We start from the raw sequence: 22972 nt of genomic DNA on the forward strand, positions 1-22972 counted from the left end.
CCCATTACACTCTTTGCAACAAGAAAACCTCAGTTGCGACCCACATGTAACTGAAAAATTCCCAGTTGCGACCCACATGCAACTAAGAAAATCTCAATTGCGCTCCACATGCAACTGGAATAAATATCCATTACACTCTTTGCAACAAGAAAATCTCAGTTGTGATCCACATGCAACCAAAAAATTCCCAGTTGCGACCCATATGCAACTAAGAAAATCTCAATTGGAACCCACATGCAACTGGAAAAAGTATCCATTACACTCTTTGCAACAAAAAAATCTTTACAACCCACATGTAAGTACAAAAATATGTGTTACACCCTGTGCAACTGAAAAATCTCAGTTACAACCCCAATGCAAAATCAAAAAATCTCAGTTGCGACTCACATGCAACTGTTGTGACCTATATGCAACTGAAAAAAATCTGCAACTAGGAGAAATCACACTTACGATCCACATGCAACCGGGAGAAATCACACTTACGACCCACATGCAACTCAAAATTATCTCGAATAATTACGTAATTCAATAGTCCATATTTTTTTCTTAGCTACAACACATGTGTCGCTTTAAAAAAAAACAACATCAAAGCACACAAAAAGAAAAGAAAAAATATGCTAAATTACACAGTATAGATGCATGGTAAAGAAGCAGAGGAAAAGAGCACATGACAAAATCAACACCGCATCAAAAATGGGCGATTTACACAAAAATAACTCTTTTAGGTAAGAAGTGCACAAAATGACTCTCCAGCCAAACTATTTCACGCTTCTAACTCTTTTTGTGGCTTCCTTCGTAAGGGCGGCATACCCTTCTGTGTGGCGCTTCTGTGTGGCTCCTTTCGCAAGGGCGCCACACATTCTGTTATACGTGGCGGCGCGAGCCTGCCTGCCGACAATGTGTTGCGCCGCTCCCACGGGCGCCACACAAAAAGGTTAGAAGCGTGAAATAGTTTGGCTGGATGGTCATTTTGTGCAATTCTTACCTAAAAGGGTTATTTTTATTGAAATCGCCCCAAAAATGTCTTTGCGGGCTATCCATGTAGAAAAAGTATAACGGTAAAACAGGAAGCTCGCACAAATCTGGATGTACTTAATCTAATGGAGGATGGAAATCTGGATGTACTTAATCTAATGGAGGATGGAGGATGAGGTGACTGAGATTTAATAAATCTCAGGCCCCTGATTTCTAGCAATTCAGAATTTATAAATGAAATGATTTACAGAAAAATGACAGGGTTAAGATATAAGGTGTTTCAAGTTTCAACTAAGCTCCGCCCAATGTTAATGATTTACAGAACGTTTTTTGTCTGTTTACGTTTAAATTCGCCTGTATTTGTTCTTTCCTTTGGGCTCACCGCTGGAAAAATGGATCTCCCCAGACCGAATTTTACATCCATTCGGCCCTAAATAGCGCCGGATTTCAGCCGGGGAGCCCAACGGCTGGAGGTGCTTTTACACCTGAGTTTTAAATTTATCACTTGCTAAACATAGACAAATCTGATTACGTACGAACGTGTACAGTATTTTGGATAACATAGTTCTGATGAATACAGCACATCAAGCACAGAAGCAGAATAATGAAAGAATCTAGAACTCTCCTTTTCAGTTTTTTGTCCTCCAGAGTAATAATGGTAACTAAATTTCACACCATATCACTTATTATATGATCATTTGCCAAGTGGTAAGAAGTTGGCGTGATGATAATATCCAAGAAAAGGGCACCTATTCCAATTAATCGAACCACATTGTTCCTGTGTTGATAACAGGAAAAGAATGTTCTTCTCCGGCACCGGTAGTGCAAAATTAACTCTCCAGTGGTGCGAGGAACTGAAGATGTGAAATCTGGCTTGCTTTATTTACGGATGAGCTAGTAACCACGAAGCGGCAACCTGAACACTTCCAGAGAAACATAACAGGATGCTATTAATCAGAAGGGCCAATCATCTTCTCTGGAACAACAAGTTCATGGAATTCTTTTTCCGTCAAAACTCCAAGGCTTAAAGCAGATTCCTGGCAAAAAGGAAAAGATCAAAGAATTATTAATATAATTACGGTGGACAATGGCTATCGTTTAAAGTACATGGCGCCAGCATGCAGTACATTAACATGATGATACATGATTGAATAGCATAAAAACAGGTGATCAAGAACCAAATAGCAGGTAATGTAATAAGTCTAGATGTCAATGTATTTAGCGTTCTAATAAAAAATACACGATTATATGCCTTACAGAAACTAGATGATTCTCGCATTCCAGCCAAGACATGAGGCATGTAGTGCACACATGAGCTTAAAACTAATGTGAAGTAAATGCACTACAGGGAACAAAGCAAACAGAACAAATGCAATAATAACCTTCAGTGTTGTTCCTTCCTTGTGAGCTTTCTTAGCAACAGCTGCAGCATTGTCATAGCCAATTTTCTGTACATATATTGGAGAATTAAGCATAAATTCTCACAAGTTTTATAGCAAAAATGAAGTTAAGACAATGCAAAATGCAATTTACTTACAGGGTTCAAGGATGTCACCAACATCAAAGACTGGGCACAAAGGACAGAAATTAATCAACTATAATAGTCTGAATGTAAAATAAGGATAGTGCATCAAAAAAAATTTAATCAACATAGTTACCTCATGCAACAATTGTGAAATTCTCTTGTGATTTGCTTCTATTCCCCTGACACAGTTTTTCTCAAAGGACACAGATGCGTCGCCTAATAATCTCAATGACTGGCAGAAAAAGGATGGCACATCAATCAGATTATAGCGTGGTAGAAATAACAGAAAAATGAGATAATTTGGCAACTCACGTTAACAAGAGGCACACAGATTTATCTTTCACGAGGGTCTAGTGTGATTATTCAAATGTAAGTACAGACATTATTAAAGATATTGTATAATGCATAGAGAATAGAGATCATACTCGAAGCAATCCAGCAGCAATCATTGGTTTATAAACGTTCAGTTCAAAATGCCCATTTGATCCACCAATTGTAACACCAACGTGATTACCCATAACCTGTGATATCACGAATACAAACAAGAGTTCATTACCATATTCAATACAATATTCAGTTGAACAGTAGGCCACGGAGAATTTCTTATACCACCAAAGGATTGCCATATATACCCAATACTTTAGCAATAATGATGTAAACAAAAGAGTGATAATACACATGGGGTTCAGAGACAGGTCCAGTCAGGTAGCGTATGCATGGTTTATTTCTGAAGATATTGCATTGCAGAACAGAAGCTAGATGGAACAAGCCATAGTATTATAGTATCTTTAATCTGTATGTAACTCGTAATTGTTTGCAACCAATCCCTATTTAGATGCTCAGGTTTCTTATGAAACGTTTAATTTCAAGCAGCGTAAAAGCCATTGTGCAAACAAAGTATAATCTCTCCATTACTTCCTGCAAACACTCAGGAGTACCTATGCCTCAGAAGGTCTTACTGCATACCTAACTAATCCAGCTTGACAGAAAATAAATAAGTTATTAGGAAGAACATAAAAAATATAATGAGTATATAGGATTAGTAGAACAGAATAGCATAGTGACCACAGAAACGATTTAATAATTGATGGGAAATAAACGATATTTCAGACAAGCAGCACTTGTTCATCAAAAGCATAGATCAAATTGCATAAAAGCATCTAGACTAAAAACAAATGTAGATTCGATATACTCAAACAAGAAAATAAGGTACAAGTAGCATACCTGAGCACAAACCATGGTCAAAGCCTCACACTGGGTAGGATTAACCTTTCCCTGAAAGAAAGAAGTAGTTACAAATCAATCTAGACAACAAAGCTCGAATTGTTTAACATGTTGAAACAACCAAATGTTAGTGATATGCTACTTACAGGCATAATGCTGCTCCCAGGCTCATTTTCTGGTAGGATAAGTTCACCAAGTCCACAACGAGGACCGCTGTGATCATATAGCAAATGTTAAAAGCAGGTTCCCAAAATATTAGAAAAATATGATTACAAAAACAAGACAAGAAGATTGGAGTATTGACCTTCCCAGCAAGCGTATGTCATTTGCTACCTTCATAAGAGATGCAGAAACTGTGTTCACGGCACCACTACTCTCAACAAAAGCATCATGTGCTGCCTATTATGGGGAAAAATATGAGATTAGCGCATAAATATGAAATACTAGACCAAACAAATCGTAGCCATAAAAGTTGTGTGTCTCTGTGTGGGGTTTTGGGGCAATGTCATATTCGACCGGCACAGTCCTAGCAATAAAACAAGAAAAGGGGAGCATTTGCTACTACAGACAACAAAGCTCAACAGCTAGCATAAATGTAACTTTTTAAGTAAATGGTTCCTTAACTGCCCTGGGTTAATAACTACTAAGGATCATCAACAAATCATCTTTGCTGACAATTGCCATCATTCCATGTTTCTGTGTGTTAATTAAAAATATACAAAATATACAGTTTCTCCGAAAATATTTGGTGGGATATGAAAGAGCAGTTTCTTCTGCACACTTGGTGGGAACATATGTCCCACATCTCAATTACACAAGTAATTTCAAATGAATTTGCATGGAACCTCCAACTAACAAACCCTATTGGCGATTTAAGGTTGTGTCAACATAACAACTAACCAAAGCTTCAAACTTGTTCTCTGCTGTCACAAATGGTAGATCTGTTTCCTCGGCCACTGCTGCAGCAATTTTGACATCAAATCTGAAAAAAAGAGATGACATTTTAAGCATGTAGAAGAAATGGCATGCACAAAGAACTTGAGAAATGCAAGGAATGAATAACCAACCAAAAACATACAGTAGTAAACTTATACTCCCTCCGTCCCATATTAGTTGTCACAGATTCAGGCGTATCTATGCACAAAATGTGTCTAGATACATCCAAATCAGCTACAACTAATATGGAACGGAGGGAGTACTACTTATTTTGAACAATGTAAATGAGTTAAGACAGAAATACTTGTCACTTGAGAGCAACTGATATACTCTAAACTAACAGTTTGTTTCATCTGGATTGTTATGGTCATAACACCCTGGATAGATGGCTACATGGATACTCTACACAAAGGAGACTAATAGGAAATTATGAAAGGGAGGTAATTAACAAACAACAAGAATAAATAAAATAATGTAACAATTTACGCAAAACAAAAGAACTGCAATTACCCTTTCTTGGTGTTCAGGCCAGTGCCAACTGCAGTCCCACCTTGAGCAAGCTGCACACAAGCGAAAATGATCAGCAGATACTCATGTATGCCTAACATTTGAGAAGGGATTGAACATTAGTGCAGTACCTGATACATCCTTGGTAAGGTACATGCAATTCGATCAATTCCATACTTCACCTGCAAATACAGTACACTACAATCCATAAGCCTCTCTGACAATCCAAATTGCATAGTGATCAATAAGGCGATAATAAATGCTGGGAGAATTCCTACCTGTGTAGCATAACCACTGAATTCTTGCCCAAGAGTCAACGGGGTGGCATCTTGGGTATGCGTACGCCCAATTTTAATGATGTCTTTGAACTCATCAGACTGTACCACAGAGTTGGCAAATTTATCAGATTATATTTACCCATGCTATATGTACAACCAAACCATATGCCATCTAGGTACTGATAACAAACAGAATAACATGTCATCCAAAGACCAAACCAGAATATGGGGTTATGATAAAGTATGGGAAATGGTGAATACATGTGTTCTGTGGCTGTTAACGCATTCGCGGATAATTTGCAAGCAAGGACATATAAGAGAGCTGGTTATAATCATATACCAGCTATTAGCTTATATCCATTAGCATAAAGAAGACTCTCAAATGATATGTGGCCCGTGGAAACCAGATTAAAGCCTTATTCATAATTTGAACAAATAAAGGACAGTGGGCCACTACTCAATTAATAGCATAAATATCCAAGGTTGGCCAGACAGATACCTAGATATTTTGAATTTTTAATGCATTTATCTATGCTGCTAGAAAACAAGCAAAAAAAACAAGATTACAGGAGACTTGAATTTCTAATGCATTCATCTAGGCTGCTAGAATACACAGTAAAAGAGCTGAGATAAGATTACATGAGAATTTGAATTTGAATGCATGTATCTAGGCTGCTAGAATACGCACTAAAGGACCTGAGATAAGATAACAAGGAGACTTTTGAAGGTAACTGTGATTTAGGACACGGGATTTTACAAACTGTAACCGAGTAAAGGAACGAGACAAGCACGGTAGCTAATATTCTCACAAAAGGAAATCTAATATTTCAACCTTTGAATGAAGTGACTTATGCAACTGATCCAAACTTGGGATAAACCTTGAATTGATCTCTACAGCTGCTGCTATGTGCATAACCTGGAAACAGCATCAACAAGATTCATACATCTGCAGAAGGAAACAGCGAAATGAATGGATATAAGAAAGTAGCGAACACTTACAGTGGGAAATGTATCATTTGAGGACTGTGACCTGTTCACATGGTCATTAGGGTGTACAAACTTATCACCACGCTTATGTCCAAGTATCTCAGCTGCCCTATTAGCAATTACCTGGAGAAACAGATGATAAATGTTAATGGTGCAAAGTATGAACACCAGCATAAGCTCATAGCATGTTGACATGAGAAATAGCTTAAGGTGTTTATCAAGTTTTTGTATTCAAAACCAAGAGAAAGTACAGAAAGAGGCAATTAGGGTGTACTATTTGCACAGTACAACACTAACTAGTCACATCTGGCGGGCATTACGAGCTCATTTTTGGTAACAATAATAGCTATAGATAACTAAATATTAAATGAATAAACGTTACATGTAAGAAGCATGTGTAGGACTTAAACCTCGTTGGCATTCATGTTGCTTTGTGTGCCACTGCCAGTTTGCCAGATAACAAGCGGAAAGTGATCATCCAACTTTCCCTCTGCAACCTCCTCAGCTGCCTGCATTATTGCCTTCCCAATCGTTGGATCCAGGCCATAGTCCATATTCACCTTGAAAAGTCAAATCATAAAGTAGTAAGGCTTCCAGGCATACATGACACGTAAGCTAAGCATCCTACAAAGTACCCAGACGAAATGCTGAATTACTCAGAATCTTGTAACTGCACACCAAATAAGATTTCTAAATGTTATCAAGATGGCAGTCTGTTATTTTCTAAAAACAACGTGCGAAAAGTTTACCAACATAGCGTTCAGTTAACTTTTGCCATGTACTATATGAAACAAAGTAGTATTAAAGTTGTAATAAAACTAGTATATCAAATCGCAGCCAGAATGATCTAGTAATTTCAGAATAGGGATCTCCTACTGTCAAATGCTAGTAGTAGTTACCTAATTGTACAGAAAACAAAATTGGGCGTGCAGCATTTCCTACATGAGTCAGAAATCGCTTTCCAAGCTCGCAGTGCTCCGTGAAGACAAGCTATCAATCAAATGCTGCCCTCCACCCACCCACAGACACATCACACATAGGCATTAGGGCGTTATTATTGTATATACCTTAGCGGCGCACTTTTTGAGCACGCCAAAGGCGCGGATGATAGGCACGGGCATCCGCTCGCGCTCGCCGCCAATGTCAAAGTTCTGCAGCGATCTCTGCGTCTGCGCGCCCCACAGCCTGACAAAAAACCACGACAAGCAGCAGCCACAGCCCAGATCAACCACGCCATCCGTAACACGAACAGATCAGAAGCCAGAACACGGGTGCGAATCGAAAGGATCGATGAGCACGAGCCCCTGGGAGATGAAGAGGGCGAGCACGTACTTGTCGTTGGGGACGCGGATGGGGCCGAAGGTGTCGCGCTCCTCGCGGAATCCGGTGGAGATCGGGCGGGTGAGCGCGGGGCGGAGCAGCAGCGCGGCCGCCGACGGCGAGCCGGACGCGCCCGCGAGGCGGCGCAGAACCATCGCCATCTCGTGGGCTTTCCGCCGAGCGGAGGGAGGCGGCGGCGGCTGGTGAACGGGTGGGGAAGGCGGGCGGGGCGGGGGTGGTGGAAGGGAGGAATGAGGAGGAGTACTGTACAAGGAGGGATTTGATGGTCTGATCTCGCACGTGCGATTTGCATCGGGTGGTGCCGGGTTGTTGCAGATTTGCCTTGGTGGAAAAGTTGGTTCTCGTTGGTTTTTCTCTTTGCTGAATCTTCATTCCTCGAAACTGCTTTCCAAATATATTTGCCTGTTCTACGGTTGAAAATTCTTCATCAGCAAACTCCAGCTTATTTAGCTTTTTTTTCTACAAAGAGAATATATTAATATCACGAATAAGATACTAATTACACTTAGCATCTGCAACAACGCACCATAATGGCAATACAGATGCAGACATCATGCGCCTCTATGTTGGCCTCCCCTCCTTCGTATATAATGTGTTGTTGTGCCCACTCCGCTCCTCAAACCACATAACGGTGTCAGGTAGTTGGATCTAGCTAGCTGGTCGTCCATCGCAACTCGACTTGTTCACCTACCATTCTCGCCACGTCGTAGGATGAGGAAGTTATGGTCACTGGCGGAGTGTCCACCCCCTTGTACCTCGACCTCGCTGACGATACACTATAACCTTGTATCTTCTTGATAATAATATATACCCCTTATCGGAAAAAACCTGATATCGCACGCTGTTGAAAGTGCATTTTCCTTCCTAAGTGGATTTGGTGTAGAAGGCAACGTAACTACTTGAATAATGGTGTGCATAGGCTATATATGTTGAATTCTTTGATGGCACAAGGCAGTTCGAGGCCCTTTGAAAAGGATAATAGCAAGACGGTTCCCCATCTTTTTCGTTTTGTTTGAGTCATACGAAAGCCATACTATCAAGAGGGGGTCCGCTTCAGAAAAGGTATGGGTGGATTCAGCTTCAACTTCTCATACATAAACCTAAATTGCACCCCAAAGCCTTCCCATTGGTTTAAGGAGTTTCATCTCCTTATCAACATGTTGCAAATTCCTAGGACCGGAAGTACTGGGGCAACCCCCGGTAGTATTGCCCGCTCATTGGGCTAGCGGTGGAGGGTTTTGTTCTTGGTCCGATAGTACCAGGTTGGAGGCCGGTACTATTGCCCCTAGTATTGGGCTACCACTGGACCGGGTCTCCTAACCCATGTTACCACCTAGACCTTGAGCGGTAGTAGCTTAGTAGGCCAGTAGTAAGGTGGTAGTACCACTCCATGTACAATTGCCTCATGATTGGGCGGCTGGCAGTACATGGTGGGCAGTAGTACTGCCCCGCTTGCCGGTACTACCGGTCGTCTCGTTTATGCACGCAGCGGTTGGAAGGGAGCCCCAATATAAAGTGAGTCCTCTTCTCCAAAGATCTCCAACCATAGCTCTTTAAAGTCCTTGATTTCTTGGGATTTGGTGGAAAAAGAACTAGACATAGGGTTTTGCCAAAGCAAAGATGCCCCTTGCAATCTATTGTGGATGTTGTATTGTTATTACTCTTGGGTTCTTTGGAGTCCTAGACATAAGAGGTAGTGTCATTGAAGCTCACTCATCATGGTTTAAAGCTCTGTGGTTATGTTGGTGTCCTCCAATTGAGTTGTGAAGATTGCCCCAACCTTATTTGTAAAGAGTTTGGTCACCATGCCTTTAAGGCCGCGACTTAGTGTATCATGTGCTCACCTTTGTGTTGTGTTCATAAGGAGAATAAGGTGAGCCTTTGTGGCACCATTGGTAGCTTTCTGCCTCCACACCTCTCCAACGAGGTGTACTTTCCAGCCCTTGAAAGGAAGGAACACCCGAAATGCATCCTCGTCTACACCTTGTGGTTATTTCTATCCTTTACTTACTTGTATCTTGTTTATTTACTTTGTGATTACTTGTCATATAGGTTGTTTACCTTACTACATATCCAATTAACTTACTTTCTTGCAAAGCCACAAAATTGGAAAAGGTAATAGAAAATTGTTAGTCGCCTATTCACCCCTCCTCTAGTCATCCATATCGATGCTTTTAGCTGCGCCAATGTGCATGGTGTAACCTTTGTGGCGTGTTCCCAGTAATGGTTGATGTCTTAAGTGAATGGCCTAGCCGTTTTTGCATTGTTATGTGTTGACTGCATGTAGGATATATTGGTATCCCTAGACAAGCCGCGTAAGGTTTTTACATAGATGTGTTAATTGATATACCCTAGCCGAATTGCATTGTATTATTGTCAGTGTTTGTATCTTGATTATGTTATCTTTTTTGCTTATGTTTAATTGTGTTAATCCTATTTTACTGTACATAATTGTTAAACATTGTGTATGTTAATCCAAATTCCATTTGCCAATAATATAAAACCACATAATAATATGATAATAAGTTTTTTTTTTCAAGTATTTGGTTGGAATTAGTACTTCAAAGAAAAATTGTTAGACCTACACTGTAAAACCCATACTAAGTTGGATAATATTGAGGCCGGCTTATACAACTCCCTCTGCTCCGAAAGGACGATGTTGTATATTTGTCTAAAAATTTGGATATATCTATTGTGCATAGATACGTGCAAATTTAGATAAATCTGCGACATTTTTGTTGGGACGAAGGGACTGGTTTTTTAAACTAGATTTTTCAAATAACAACTTTATCCTACCACACTATTCTCGTCGATTGTAAGTGTGCTCTTATTATGTCTAGTTTATAAGTGTGCATTGTTCACAATCATATGATATTACAGGGGAATTTTTTTTTTTGTTGAGGGAACATTGTGCTTAATCCGATTTACATGTTACCGCTCCTATGGTTACTATACAGATTTTTACATATAAAGAAGATAACAAATTATGTAATTTTATTCAAAACAGAATATATTATTCATTTTTGGGTAGCCATGGGGAGACATATTTCTTCTCATTGCTATCCCGATATTTTATTGCACCGCATAAGCCATTTTTTAGAGTGTTCTGTCCTATGTGTACAATGTCACAATTGATGAAAATGATCTATTTCGGTGATAATGTATAAAAAGATGGTGAGAACAATGGAGAAGAATAAGTTGGGAATGATGTGGTGTTTGTCCCATCATTTTTCACTATATTCTTTTGAACCTAATATTCTTACTTAGATTTATATTTATCTGTTCATACATGTATGCCCATTTTGAGTATACATTAGTAAAATCTTGGAAAAACTATGAATATATATTATTTGTTTTTAGTATCTCATTACCCATCGAATGATGAGATTCATACATGTATGCCCATTTTGAGTATACATGAGTAAAATCTTGGAAAAACTTTGGATATATGTTATTTATTTTTTGGCATCTCATTACCCATCCAATGATGAGGCAAGAAAGTTTGGACACAATGTGCTAGTCACCAAGGCAACATGTAACCAAAAAAAAATGAATATTTTTTTAGTCCATGGTAAATGAAGGTCATAATTATGTAATATTTTCCACCATTTCATATACAAACATAACTATATATACAGTAATGTTTATTGAATAGTTTGAGAAATGTTGATTGCAAATATGATGTGTTCACATGTAAATATGAATTTGATATGATATTTGAGCATTTATTGTATGTATATATTGATGCAGGCAAGGAATATGACAGATAATTAATCATGTTCGGTATTGTGGTATGCCTCTGGGAGGCATGAGACAACATCACAACCAGTTGAACCACATGAACGGCTTGTAATAGATGTAGAGACTCTAGCGGATCTAGCTCATTAATCGTGTGAGACCACATGGTTCCTTTTCCGATAAAACTCATAAAAGGTCAGATGGTTTGTAAAACCGTCACATAGAAGTTTTTTCAACTGCTAGAGATTGACATGTTTGGTGCTAGTGTATATAATCATGGAAGACATCACATGCGTGTCGACCATGATATAACAACAATGTTCCTGCGTCAGGGCGACGGGCGATAAGAAAGAAGTGTCCATGCCACAGGGAAGTAGGTTTCAACTATAAAATGGTTCCTTTTGTGACGTGCCAGGATCTTGCGTGAATGTCTTGGTAATCTTATGTAAAACGTATTTATAACAATACTTTGTTCACAGATAACATTTCAATTCAGTTGGCATTCATTATGAACTGAGTGGATGTGGATCACTTTGGGATATCCGCAGTTTCAAAGGCAAGAACAGATGTCACTTTGGGACATCTGAATGCATACAAGTTTGCATCAGATTTCGGACACGTCACTTTCAAGTGTTCAGACCTGACCTCTGACCAAAAGGAACCCCGGCCCGGTAGCTATTGTACCATTACACAAAATAGGTTTTCAAAGGGTAATCTGAAGTAAACTGCGGTTGCTTCAGTCGAATTCAGGTGAAGTTCTCAGACATGAGCAAAGACCCCTATCCCTATGTACATTACCACCTCACATAGCAAGTTCTGGTTCAGCAGCTCAGAGTTTTGACAGCGCAATGTCCATGACATCGACGAAGAAATCTGCATTCATCACCAAACAGAACGTTTCAGTTTCATGTGCAACACGTGCCCAAATACTATCATGCAGCATAGGAACCGAACTGGGTGAAACATCGTACCAGCGTCTTCCTTGGTGAAGCACAGCGGGGGAGTGATCCTGAAAACGTTCCCGTAAAATCCCCCTTTCCCGACCAGAACGCCCATATCTGCTCACCGAAATAGATGGTAAGAAATCAGAACAGCAACCTTTTGCAACAGGTCGAAGCAAAAGAATTCGTGCTAGTACCTTTCATGTGCTCCATGGCATGGCAAATCTCGTCTTTCGCCGGAGTCTTGAGCTGCCGATCGGTCACAAGCTCGACGCCAAGCATGAAGCCTGTTCCCCTCACATCACCTATGACTGCCAGAGCAAAAAAAATGAAGTCTGTTGGAATCTTTCGAAAGTTAAATCTTCTAAGAGCCAGGTGGTGAAGATCAGATGCATGCACATACTGTCGTGCTTCTCCTGGAGACCGCGGAGGCGGTCTTTGAGGTAGGAGCCGACGATGAAGGCGTTCTCCTGGAGCCTCTCCTTCTCAAGCACCTTGAGGACGGCGAGCCCGCCGGCCGTGCAGAGAGGGTTTCCGCCGAAAGTGTTGAAGTAGCATCGCCGGGTGAGGACCTGCGCGATCTCCGGCGTCGTCACCACGGCGCCCAGAGGGATGCCGTTGCCGATGCCCTGCGTCGCCAGTTGCAAACGAGTGGTTAGGAAAGGAAATAAAGAAGGAAGAGAAGTGACAAGGCGCGCGTCGTTGTTCTGTGCACCTTTGCCATGGTTACGATGTCAGGGATCACGCCGTGGGTCTCGAACCCCCAGAAGTGGCTGCCGACGCGCGCGAAGCCCGCCTGGACCTCGTCGGCGATGCAGAGGCCGCCGGCCTTCCTCACCGTGTCGTAGGCGAGTGGCAGGTAGCCTGGCGCCACCTCAACGATCCCACCAACACCCTGCGATTAGGACCCGCGAAAAAGAAAGCTTCAAGGTCTGCTCGCGTCATCTCCACTTGTGCACTACTATCATGAGTTCTGACTGAGAGAAAAACTCTGCTTTGGTAAGGACAGCGATGGATCCGAGAAGAAGTACGTCGTACCTGGATAGCTTCGGATATGAAGCCAGCAACGTGGCCAGTGGTGCCGAACCATAGTTGCCGACGAACCGGATCGCTCGGATCGTGGAACGGGATCGTGGTACGAGGTTCGCCATGCCAGCGAACAAGGATCGGTCAAGGGTACACATCTCTGGTACGCCAAGTTGGATCGTGGATCGCGATCCACTTTGGTTTGGATCGATGACCCCGGATCGATAGAGTGGAACGTGGTACGCCATCCAAATACTTTTGGGCTGATGAGTAATATAATAACTTAGAAATTTAGACTTCAACACATAAGTTCACAACTTTAGGCTAGAAGTGTATCAAGTTGACAGCCACAGTACATAGTACATAGAAACATATACGGCTAATGCATAATATTGGAAAAGCTAAGCAAGCTGAGAACTTCAGAAGTTCAGATCATATGCTTCAGATGATTGACCTCCCAGTCCATGCTCCAGTACTCCAGTAAAGTAGTTATCCAATGATTCTAATCTCCAATATTCTTCACGTACTTCTTGTACCTATGAGAAAAGAAATTAAGCATCAATGTTTCAGCAAAGATACAAACATGTTTAGTAAAAAAAAGTAGATAGCAATACCATTCATTTCTTAGTCTTAATGATATAGACGAGCTTATGTGCTGTCTTTGTGTTCAGTTTGTTCCTCTTTACGCTATGAATAAAGGAGTATGTACTCCAGTTTCTCTCAGCCGATGAGCGTATGTTTGCATGGATATAGACGAGCTTATCTGATGTCATTGTCTTCAAGATGTTCCTCTTTACACTATGAATAAAAGCGTATGTTCCTGCATCTTGCTCGGCTTCTTCTTCTTCATAAATTTCGTCATCCGCATCAGCCTCGTCCCCATCGGAGAGATCAACTTCATCATCTCTCTCTACTTTTGTATCTTCATATTCTTCTTCAGAACCGCCAGCATCTCGGGCCAGTAGTTTACGCCCAAACGGCATCTTCTAATCTAATCTCAGCGAAGTGCAAAGCAAACAATGAACTGCTAAGTGCTAGCTATGGATTTGAGTATAGAAACTATAGATCAAACAAGATGACACGGTTTGGTAGTATGTGTACCTGATGATCTTGGAGACTTGGACCGATGAAATCCTTGGATCCAGACTTGCTGAATCCAGAGACAAGAGACGAAGAGGCGGTGCTGAGAAACAAAGAGACAAGGAAAAAGAGGCCCATAATCAAGAGTATTAATAGGCCCAAATATAACGCTTGGACTTACTATTTTTACGTTTAGAATTCCAGATTTTCAGGATCGCTAATGGAAACTGGAAGGCCACGAACGGGATCGCGACCCAAAAACGAATCGCGTCGATCCCATCACGTTCCCGATCCTCGATCCGGATCGATCGACCCAGGATCGCGGAGCGCGGCACCGATCCCGAACCCTGCAACTATGTGCCGAACTCGATGATCTCCTTCACGTCTCGCGCGTACTTCTCGGCATCGGAGCCGAAGGCGCCTCTGTAGGGGTCCGGGTTCACGGCATGGTGCACGCCACTCTTCAGAAATGCAAATCAGACGATCAAAGAAAAGGTTCAGAGTTCCGGTGATGAACTCGTATCACTCGTGCCGAGGCGCGCGATTCTCTTGATCATACCTGAACAACATTGAACTTCCAGTTCTTCTGTGCGGTGGCGCCCATGGTGCCGGAGGCGTTGCCGTGGTAGGAGTTCCTGAGAGATATGATGTCGTGGGAGCCAGTGTACAGCCGCGCCATCATGATCGCGAGCTCGTTCGCCTCCGTGCCGGAGTTGGTGAAGAAGACAACCTATATGATTTTATACTACACTCCGTCAGGCAATGAACGAGCAAATGTTTCGTGCAGCTGTTTAATTTGGCATGTGCGTGCCTTGAGATCGCCGGGCATCTTGGCGGCGAGCGCCTCGGCGAAGTCGGCGATGGCGTGGTTGAGGTAGAGCACGGTGGAGTGCTGCAGTCGCCTGGCCTGCGTGGTGATCGCGTCGATGATGTCCGGGTGGCTGTGGCCGCAGCACACCGTGGCGATGCCGGCGAACGCGTCCAGGAAGCGCCGCCCGTGCTCGTCGTACAGGTACTGCTTCTTCCCCTCCACAATGTTCAGCTGCAAGGAAACCAATTAATCGTTTCAGCAGAGCTCCAACTGATTTACCTTTTTTCAGATAATGGTTCTTCCGACTGAGAGATCGAGAAAGAATAACACTGACGGGGTTAGAGTAGAAATGGAACAGCGACGGGCTGAGGAACTCGGCGCGCTTCCGGGCGATCTCGACGGCGCTCGGCCCGTCGTAGGGCAGCGGCACGTGGTCGAAGGCCGGCATTCTGGGCACCTCCGCCGGCACCCTGACCGCCGCGGCGAGCCTAGAGAATGATCGCCTAGCCATCCTAGCCCCTTGCATCTCTTGGTACGTACCCACCTGAAGAATCCAACAAACTATGCGTTCTCCAACGAGCCTTGATATTATGATATATATGGCTCTACCTCAAATGTGAATTGACCTGAAGAACCAGCTCAAGAAAATTTGTATGTTTCCTTCTCCTCTATATCATCGTCGAGCTCACTTCCTTTGGGTGTAGCTCTTGAAGGAGAGCAAGTGTGAGGTGGGAGACTTCAGGAGCCGGGGTGGGAAGGGGTTTATAACGTGGCGCAACCTGCAAAAAAGCACTCTTGTTTCGCTTCGAAATACTTATATTAATCTGTGACTCGATTGCCGCAATAGAACAGTAAAGTTATTTACATGCATGATGCAGCAGCCATAGAAATTTTGAGCCTCCCGTTAGAACCTCCCCAGGAACAGAGGGAAGAGATACAGTTAGCAACCTGCTGTTCCCATGAATCTGGACAGTTTCCCTTTTTTGTTAGCCGTGCGATCGGAATTGGGCTCGCATGCAGAAAAGGGTTAGAACACTGTGCGGTCTAGTTTTAGCTAGCCGATGTAACATTACCTGAGTGCGTCGAAACTCGGACTGGTTCACTGAACCTAGACACACCGTAAGAAGATGAATGCCGTTGGAAAGACGAAAGGATGAAACAGAAGCGAGGTATACAAGTGATAAGCCGATGACGCGTTTGTTTCTATATATTCCTTCGATGCGTCCTAAAAAGACATTGTCGCCGCATGCAGTTTGATTTCGACATGTTTTTTTTTTGCTACTGTCACAAAAATGGTTTCGAAAGAAACCGGCAACCGGCGCAGTCGCTATTACTCTCCGTTGCACGAAAGATATCTTAAATTTGTTTAAATTAAATATACTAGTCCCTCCGTTTATAAATAGATGTTAATTAGTGTCTAAATACATAGATTTAGATAAAATTTGAGACGTCTATTTACAGACAGAGATAGTATTAAGTGTCTAAATTGAAGTACTACCTCTGTTCATAAAAAAATATCGCAAGTTTATCTAAATTCAGATGTATCTAAACACTTTTTAGTATATAGATATATCTAAATCTAGATAAATTTTCGATATACTTTTATGGACCGAGGGAATAGTTTACTTTGCTTCACATATCGAACATCCTCCTCCGATGCAAATGTAGTACTTCCTCCGTTCCTAAGAATAAGTTTCACAACTTTTTGTAGATACGGATGAATTTATATATCTAAAACATGTCTATATACCTCAGATAAAATTGGGAAGCTTTTTATAGACGGAGGGAGTAGTAGTTTGAAAAATCAACCATGGTGTTTTAAGGGTTGAACTGAACCCTTTTTTCCACAGCCGTGGCTGCTGCGATTTGATTGGTTTAGACAGTAGGTATATGCAGTTCATATCATGTATCCCTAGTTCCCTACATTCTAAATGCCTTCTGACGAGAAATGCGGTGAGTCGATTGAGTGTTCCTTCTGCCTTTGTACGTAGGAGGATATGGATGTGCCTACAGCTGCCTACTCATCACAATCTGCGCTGTCTATATACTAAGGAAAGTAGCTGAAATGCAACTAGCAGGTTGCGCGTATCGACAGACACACGGCAGCGCTTCCCTTAAACAAACCCATGGATTGGATTCAGACGTGTATGGCGTGACATTGATTAGGGAACAAACTGTAGTGATCTCAATCAAGCAAGTATAGTTAATTGTGACGAGACATCAATTAACAACAACCAATGGCATGGGCAAATGTATAAACAGGCTCATGGTCCATGTAGGTATGTGTTGCGGGCTCATATAGTAGGTCTAATTCTATGCATGATACATAGTGCTATACATTATTTGAAGAAAGTTAATTTGGACGACTATGCAAATCTGTTTGCCACTGTAGTTATTCAATCTGATCTAGCTTTATAAAGATGCACACACTATATTTGGTGCATTCACCATCACAAGATAATAGATTTGCTGCATTCCCTCTCCTTTAAGAAGCTAATCAACTTCCCACATAAAAAAAATACTCCCTCCATCCCACGAGGTTGATATTTGTCAAAATTTAAATGTATTTAGACACTAAATAGCATTTAGATACATCCAAAATTTAAAAGATCTCAGACAACTTTCATGGAATGGAGGGAGTAATAGATTTGCTGCATTCCCTCTCCTTTAAGAAGCTAAGCAACTTCTCACGTAAATAAAAGGCTAATCAACTAAGGGGGTTTGCTCATTTTTTTTGAGATGGTTTTTCTAACTCTTTTTTTGAACAAACCATATATATTAGGCTAGCAAGCCGCCTCATTAAAAACCTTCCAGTCCCCTTAGGTACCCTTGTAAGGAAAAGAGTGCGTCTGAAACTTGCTGCCAAAATTAGTGTATCGTTACATCGTTAATCAACGAGCCTAGCAAAAATCTAGGGGGTTCATTGGCCCAATTACAAGATAAACTATTCTCAAGACCAAACCTTGCTAACTCATGAGCTACTTTATTTGCTTCTCTTGGACAGAAATTAAAGGAAACCTCACCAATTATCGCCAATGAGTCCATGCAATCTGCGAAGACAGCCGACGCTTCACTCCACCACCTTTCATCTCCATTGCAAGCCTTAATAACATCAGAAGAATCTGATTCGGCTTGGACCCTAGATAAGTTCAGTCGAGACGCCAATTCCAGTCCCTCCCTTAGAGCTATGGCCTCCGCTAACATTGGAGTCGACACATGCGGTATGGGACAACACGAGGCAGCTATAAAATGACCATCGATATCACGGAGAATCGCCCCTGCTGCACCTGCTTTCCTGTCATCATGGAAGGAGGCGTTGATACGTCTCAAACGTATCTATAATTTCTTATGTTCCATGCTAGTTTTATGACAATACTCACATGTTTTATGTACACTTTACATTATTTTGATGCATTTTCCGGCACTAACATATTAACAAGATGCCGAAGCGCCAGTTCTGTTTTCTGCTGTTTTTGGTTTCAGAAATCCTACACAGGAAATATTCTCGGAATTGGACGAAACAAAAGCCCACAGTCTTATTTTGCACGGAGCCTTCCAGAAGTCCGAAGAGGATATGAAGAGGGGCGACGAGGCGGCCACACCCTAGGGGGGCACGGCCCCACCCCTGGCCGCGCCGCCCTATGGGGTGGGCCCCTCGAGCGTCCCCCGACTCTGCCCCCTCGCCTATATATTCTCTCCATCGCGAAAACCCTATTACCGAGAGCCACGATACGAGAAAAGTTACTGTGACGCCGCCGCCGCCAATCCCATCTCGGGGGATTCAGGAGATCGCCTCTGGCACCCTGCCGGAGAGGGGAATCATCACCGGAGGACTCTACATCACCATGCCCGCCTCCGGACTGATGCGTGAGTAGTTCATCCTTGGACTATGGGTCCATAGCAGTAGCTAGATTGTTGTCTTCTCCTCTTGTGCTATCATGTTTAGATCTTGTGAGCTGCCTATCATGATCAAGATCGTCTATTTGTAATGCTACATGTTGTGTTTGTTGGGATCCGATGAATATGGAATACTATGTCAAGTTGATTAATTGATCTATCATATATGTGTTGTTTATGTTCTTGCATGCTCTCCGTTGCTAGTAGAGGCTCTAGCCAAGTTGATACTTGTAACTCCAAGAGGGAGTATTTATGCTCGATAGTGTGTTCATGCCTCCATTGAACTCAGGACAGATGTGAGAAAGTTCTAAGGTTGTGGATGTGCTGTTGCCACTAGGGATAAAACATCAATGCTTTGTCTAACGATATTTGTGTTGATTACATTACACACAGTACTTAATGCAATTGTCTGTTGTTTGCAACTTAATACTGGAAGGGGTGCGGATGCTAACCCGAAGGTGGACTTTTTAGACATAGATGCATGCTGGATAGCGGTCTATGTTATTTGTCGTAATGCCCTAATTAAATCTCATAGTAGTCATCATGATATGTATGTGCATTGTTATGCCCTCTCTATTTGTCAATTGCCCAACTGTAATTTATTCACCCAACATGCTATTTATCTTATTGGAGAGACACCACTAGTGAACTGTGGACCCTGGTCCATTCTTTTACATCTGAAATACAATCTACTGCAATCTCTGTTCTCTGTTGTTCTTCGCAAACAAATATCATTCTCCACACCATACGTTTAATCCTTTGTTTACAGCAAGCCGGTGAGATTGACAACCTCACTGTTAAGTTGGGGCAAAGTATTGTGATTGTGTTGTGCAGGTTCCACGTTGGCGCCGAAATCCCTGGTATTGCGCCGCACTACACTCCTCCACCAACAACCTTCACGTGGCCTTCATCTCCTACTGGTTCGATAACCTTGGTTTCTTTCTGAGGAAAAACTTACTGCTGTGCGCATCACACCTTTCTCTTGGGGTTCCCAACGGACGTGTGCATCACGCGCCATCAAGACTGTTTTCTGGCGCCGTTGCTGGGGAGATCAAGACACGCTGCAAGGGGAGTCTCTCACATCCAATCTATTTACTTTGTTTATTGTCTTGCTTTACTTTATTTTATTTTATGTTTTGTTTGCTTTCTTTATATCAAAAACACAAATAATTAGTTATTTGCATTTACTTTACTTATTAGTTTACCTTTTGTTTATATCATCATGCTTCTCCCTAAGTTTACTTTGAAAGATATATCGATAGGGCATGGGTCCATCATTGGAAGAGATAATATAGAAGAGTTTTTCACTCATGTTAGTACGGTTAAAGATTTTGAAGATAGATCCTTGATGGAACCTGCTCCTAATTATGAAATTGCTACTGCCTCTTTAGTGCACATGTTGGAAGCTAGATTTGTTAATCTTAATCCTATAATGCAACATATGTTTCTTACACTCTGTGATATGGAAGAAGGAGAAAAGAAAGATTTTGTTTTAGAAACCCTTCTTAGAGAATTTGGAGATGTAGCTAGAGAAGCTAGGAAAGTCTTTATTAAACATAAAATGCTTGGGTGTTTTACCAATTTTGCAAATACCCTTGAAAAGATGGAAAAGGATAGGCTAAAATATACTAATAAAACCAATTGTGAGAGGGAGATTAAAATACCAATACCTAATAAACTCATAGGAATGCATGAGGCACTAGAAAAGAATTTTGCTTGGATTGTTCCTGAAAATTTGTTTGAGGAGGATAGTAAGCCTAATAGTAATGAAAGAGGAGTTTCTTACATAGATAAGATACAATGCATAGTTGATAAAACTCCAAACTCCTCCGTTGACGCTTCTTCTCTTGATAATACTTGATTTGCACTTTCTGCGCCTAGCTGAAAGGCGTTAAAGAAAAGCGCTTATGGGAGACAACCCATTATTTTATTTCTGCAATTTTTGTTTTATATTTGAGTCAAGGTGCTTGTTACTACTGTAGCAGTACGTTTGTATCTTTATTTTCATGTATTGTTGTGCCAAGTAAAGTCTCTAATAGAAGGTTGATACTAGGTTTGGATTTCTGCGCAGAAACAGATTTCTTATCCGTCACGAATTCGCATTTTTCTATCTGTAGAAGAATCAAAAAAAATCTGCAAAAATCCATGCGTGATCCTCAGATATGTACGCAACTTTCATTAGTTTTGAGCTTTTTCATCTGAGCCTGTTAAGTGCCTCTAAAAAATTCGTCTTTACGGACTGTTCTGTTTTGACAAATTCTGCCTTTTATTTTGCATTGCCTCTTTTACTGTGTTGAGTGGATTTCTTTGTTCCATTAACTTTCAGTAGCCTTGGGCAATGTCCAGAAGTGTTAAGAATGATTGTGTCCTCTCTGAACATATGAATTTTTGATTATGCACTAACCCTCTAATGAGTTTGTTTTGAGTTTGGTGTGGAGGAAGTTTTCAAGGGTCAAGAGAGGAGGATGATATAATATGATCAAGAAGAGTGAAAAGTCTAAGATTGGGGATGCCCCTGTGGTTCATCCCTGCATTTTTCAAGAAGACTCAAGCATCTAAGCTTGGGGATGCCCAAGGCATCCCCTTCTTCATCGACAACTTATCAGGTCACCTCTAGTGAAACTATATTTTTATTCCGTCACATCTTATGTGCTTTACTTGGAGCGTCTGTTTGTTTTTGTTTTTGTTTGAATAAAATCGGATCCTAGCTTTCCTTGTGTTGGATAAAGACACGCTCCGCTTTTTCATATGAACACTGGTGTTCTTAGCTTTACTTTAATGTTCATGGCGAAGGTTGAAAACCGCTTCGTTGATTGCTATTTGGTTGGAAACAGAAAATGCTTCATGTGGTAAATGGTATATGGTCTTGAATAATTTGATACTTGGCAATTGTTTTGAGCTCTCATAGATCATGTTTAAGCTTTTGCATCATGTAGTTTAAACCTATTAGTGGAGAACTACCGTAGAGCTTGTTGAAATTTGGATTGCATGATTGATCTCACTAAGGTCTAGATATTTTCTGGTAAAAGTGTTTGAGCAACAAGGAGACAGTGTAGAGTCTTATAATGCTTGCAATATGTTCTTATGTAAGTTTTGCTGTACCGGTTCATACTTGTGTTTGCTTCAAACAACCTTGCTAGCCAAAGCCTTGTACTGAGAGGGAATGCTTCTCGTACATCCAAAAACCTTGAGCCAAAACTCATGCCATTTGTGTCCACCATAACTACCTACTATGTGGTATTTCTCTGCCATTCCAAGTAAATTGCTTGCGTGCTACCTTTAAAATTTCATTCCTTGTCTTTGCAATACATAGCTCATGGGAAAGTAGCTTAAAAAACTATTGTGGTATTGAATATGTTGCTTATGTATCTTATTTCTTATAAGTTGCTTGTTGAGCGGTAACCATGTTTCTGGGGACGCCATCAACTGTTACACCTTTGTTGAATATCATGTGAGTTGCTATGCATGTTCGTCTTGTCTGAACTAAGGGTGATTTATCATGATTAAATGGTTTGAGTATGCATATTGTTAGAGAAGAACATTGGGCCGCCAACCAAAGCCATGTATCATGGTGGAAGTTTCAGCTTGGACATTAATCCTCAATCTCTTATGAGAATATTATCTGTTGTTGAATGCTTAAGCATTAAAGAGGAGTCTATTATCTGTTTTCTATGTTGTCCCAGTATGAATGTTCTCAAGTTGAGAT

At 41.4% G+C, this 22972-nt stretch overlaps 2 protein-coding genes and 1 long non-coding RNA gene across 3 annotated transcripts; all 3 read right to left on the minus strand.

The window, feature by feature from the left end:
• Positions 1–1577: 1577 nt before the first annotated feature.
• On the minus strand, positions 1578–7995 carry LOC127331567 (fumarate hydratase 1, mitochondrial). The gene is made up of 17 exons (XM_051357741.2): positions 7765–7995; positions 7500–7617; positions 6843–6992; positions 6445–6555; positions 6278–6361; positions 5446–5544; positions 5299–5349; positions 5171–5220; positions 4625–4706; positions 4029–4123; positions 3871–3937; positions 3725–3775; positions 2926–3021; positions 2634–2732; positions 2513–2542; positions 2358–2423; positions 1578–2012 (listed from the first exon to the last, which is right to left on the minus strand). The coding sequence occupies exons 1-17, from the start codon at positions 7911–7913 to the stop codon at positions 1926–1928; spliced, it is 1485 nt and encodes a 494-aa protein (XP_051213701.1). The 5' UTR covers positions 7914–7995; the 3' UTR covers positions 1578–1925.
• A 3984-nt stretch (positions 7996–11979) lies between these two features.
• Positions 11980–16116, minus strand: LOC127331565 (alanine--glyoxylate aminotransferase 2 homolog 3, mitochondrial). The gene is made up of 11 exons (XM_071819148.1): positions 15996–16116; positions 15704–15913; positions 15370–15600; positions 15118–15288; positions 14916–15019; positions 13491–13530; positions 13168–13347; positions 12856–13081; positions 12650–12763; positions 12483–12569; positions 11980–12384 (listed from the first exon to the last, which is right to left on the minus strand). Exons 2-11 carry the CDS (start codon positions 15893–15895, stop codon positions 12341–12343), a joined length of 1389 nt encoding a protein of 462 aa, XP_071675249.1. The 5' UTR covers positions 15896–15913; positions 15996–16116; the 3' UTR covers positions 11980–12340.
• LOC127331566 (uncharacterized) lies at positions 13743–14909 on the minus strand. The gene is made up of 3 exons (XR_007869887.2): positions 14580–14909; positions 14093–14469; positions 13743–14014 (listed from the first exon to the last, which is right to left on the minus strand). It is a non-coding gene; the product is annotated as an uncharacterized lncRNA (long non-coding RNA).
• Positions 16117–22972: the final 6856 nt, after the last annotated feature.

This window comes from Lolium perenne, chromosome 4 (assembly GCF_019359855.2).
Source record: "Lolium perenne isolate Kyuss_39 chromosome 4, Kyuss_2.0, whole genome shotgun sequence".
NCBI classification, from domain to species: domain Eukaryota; kingdom Viridiplantae; phylum Streptophyta; class Magnoliopsida; order Poales; family Poaceae; genus Lolium; species Lolium perenne.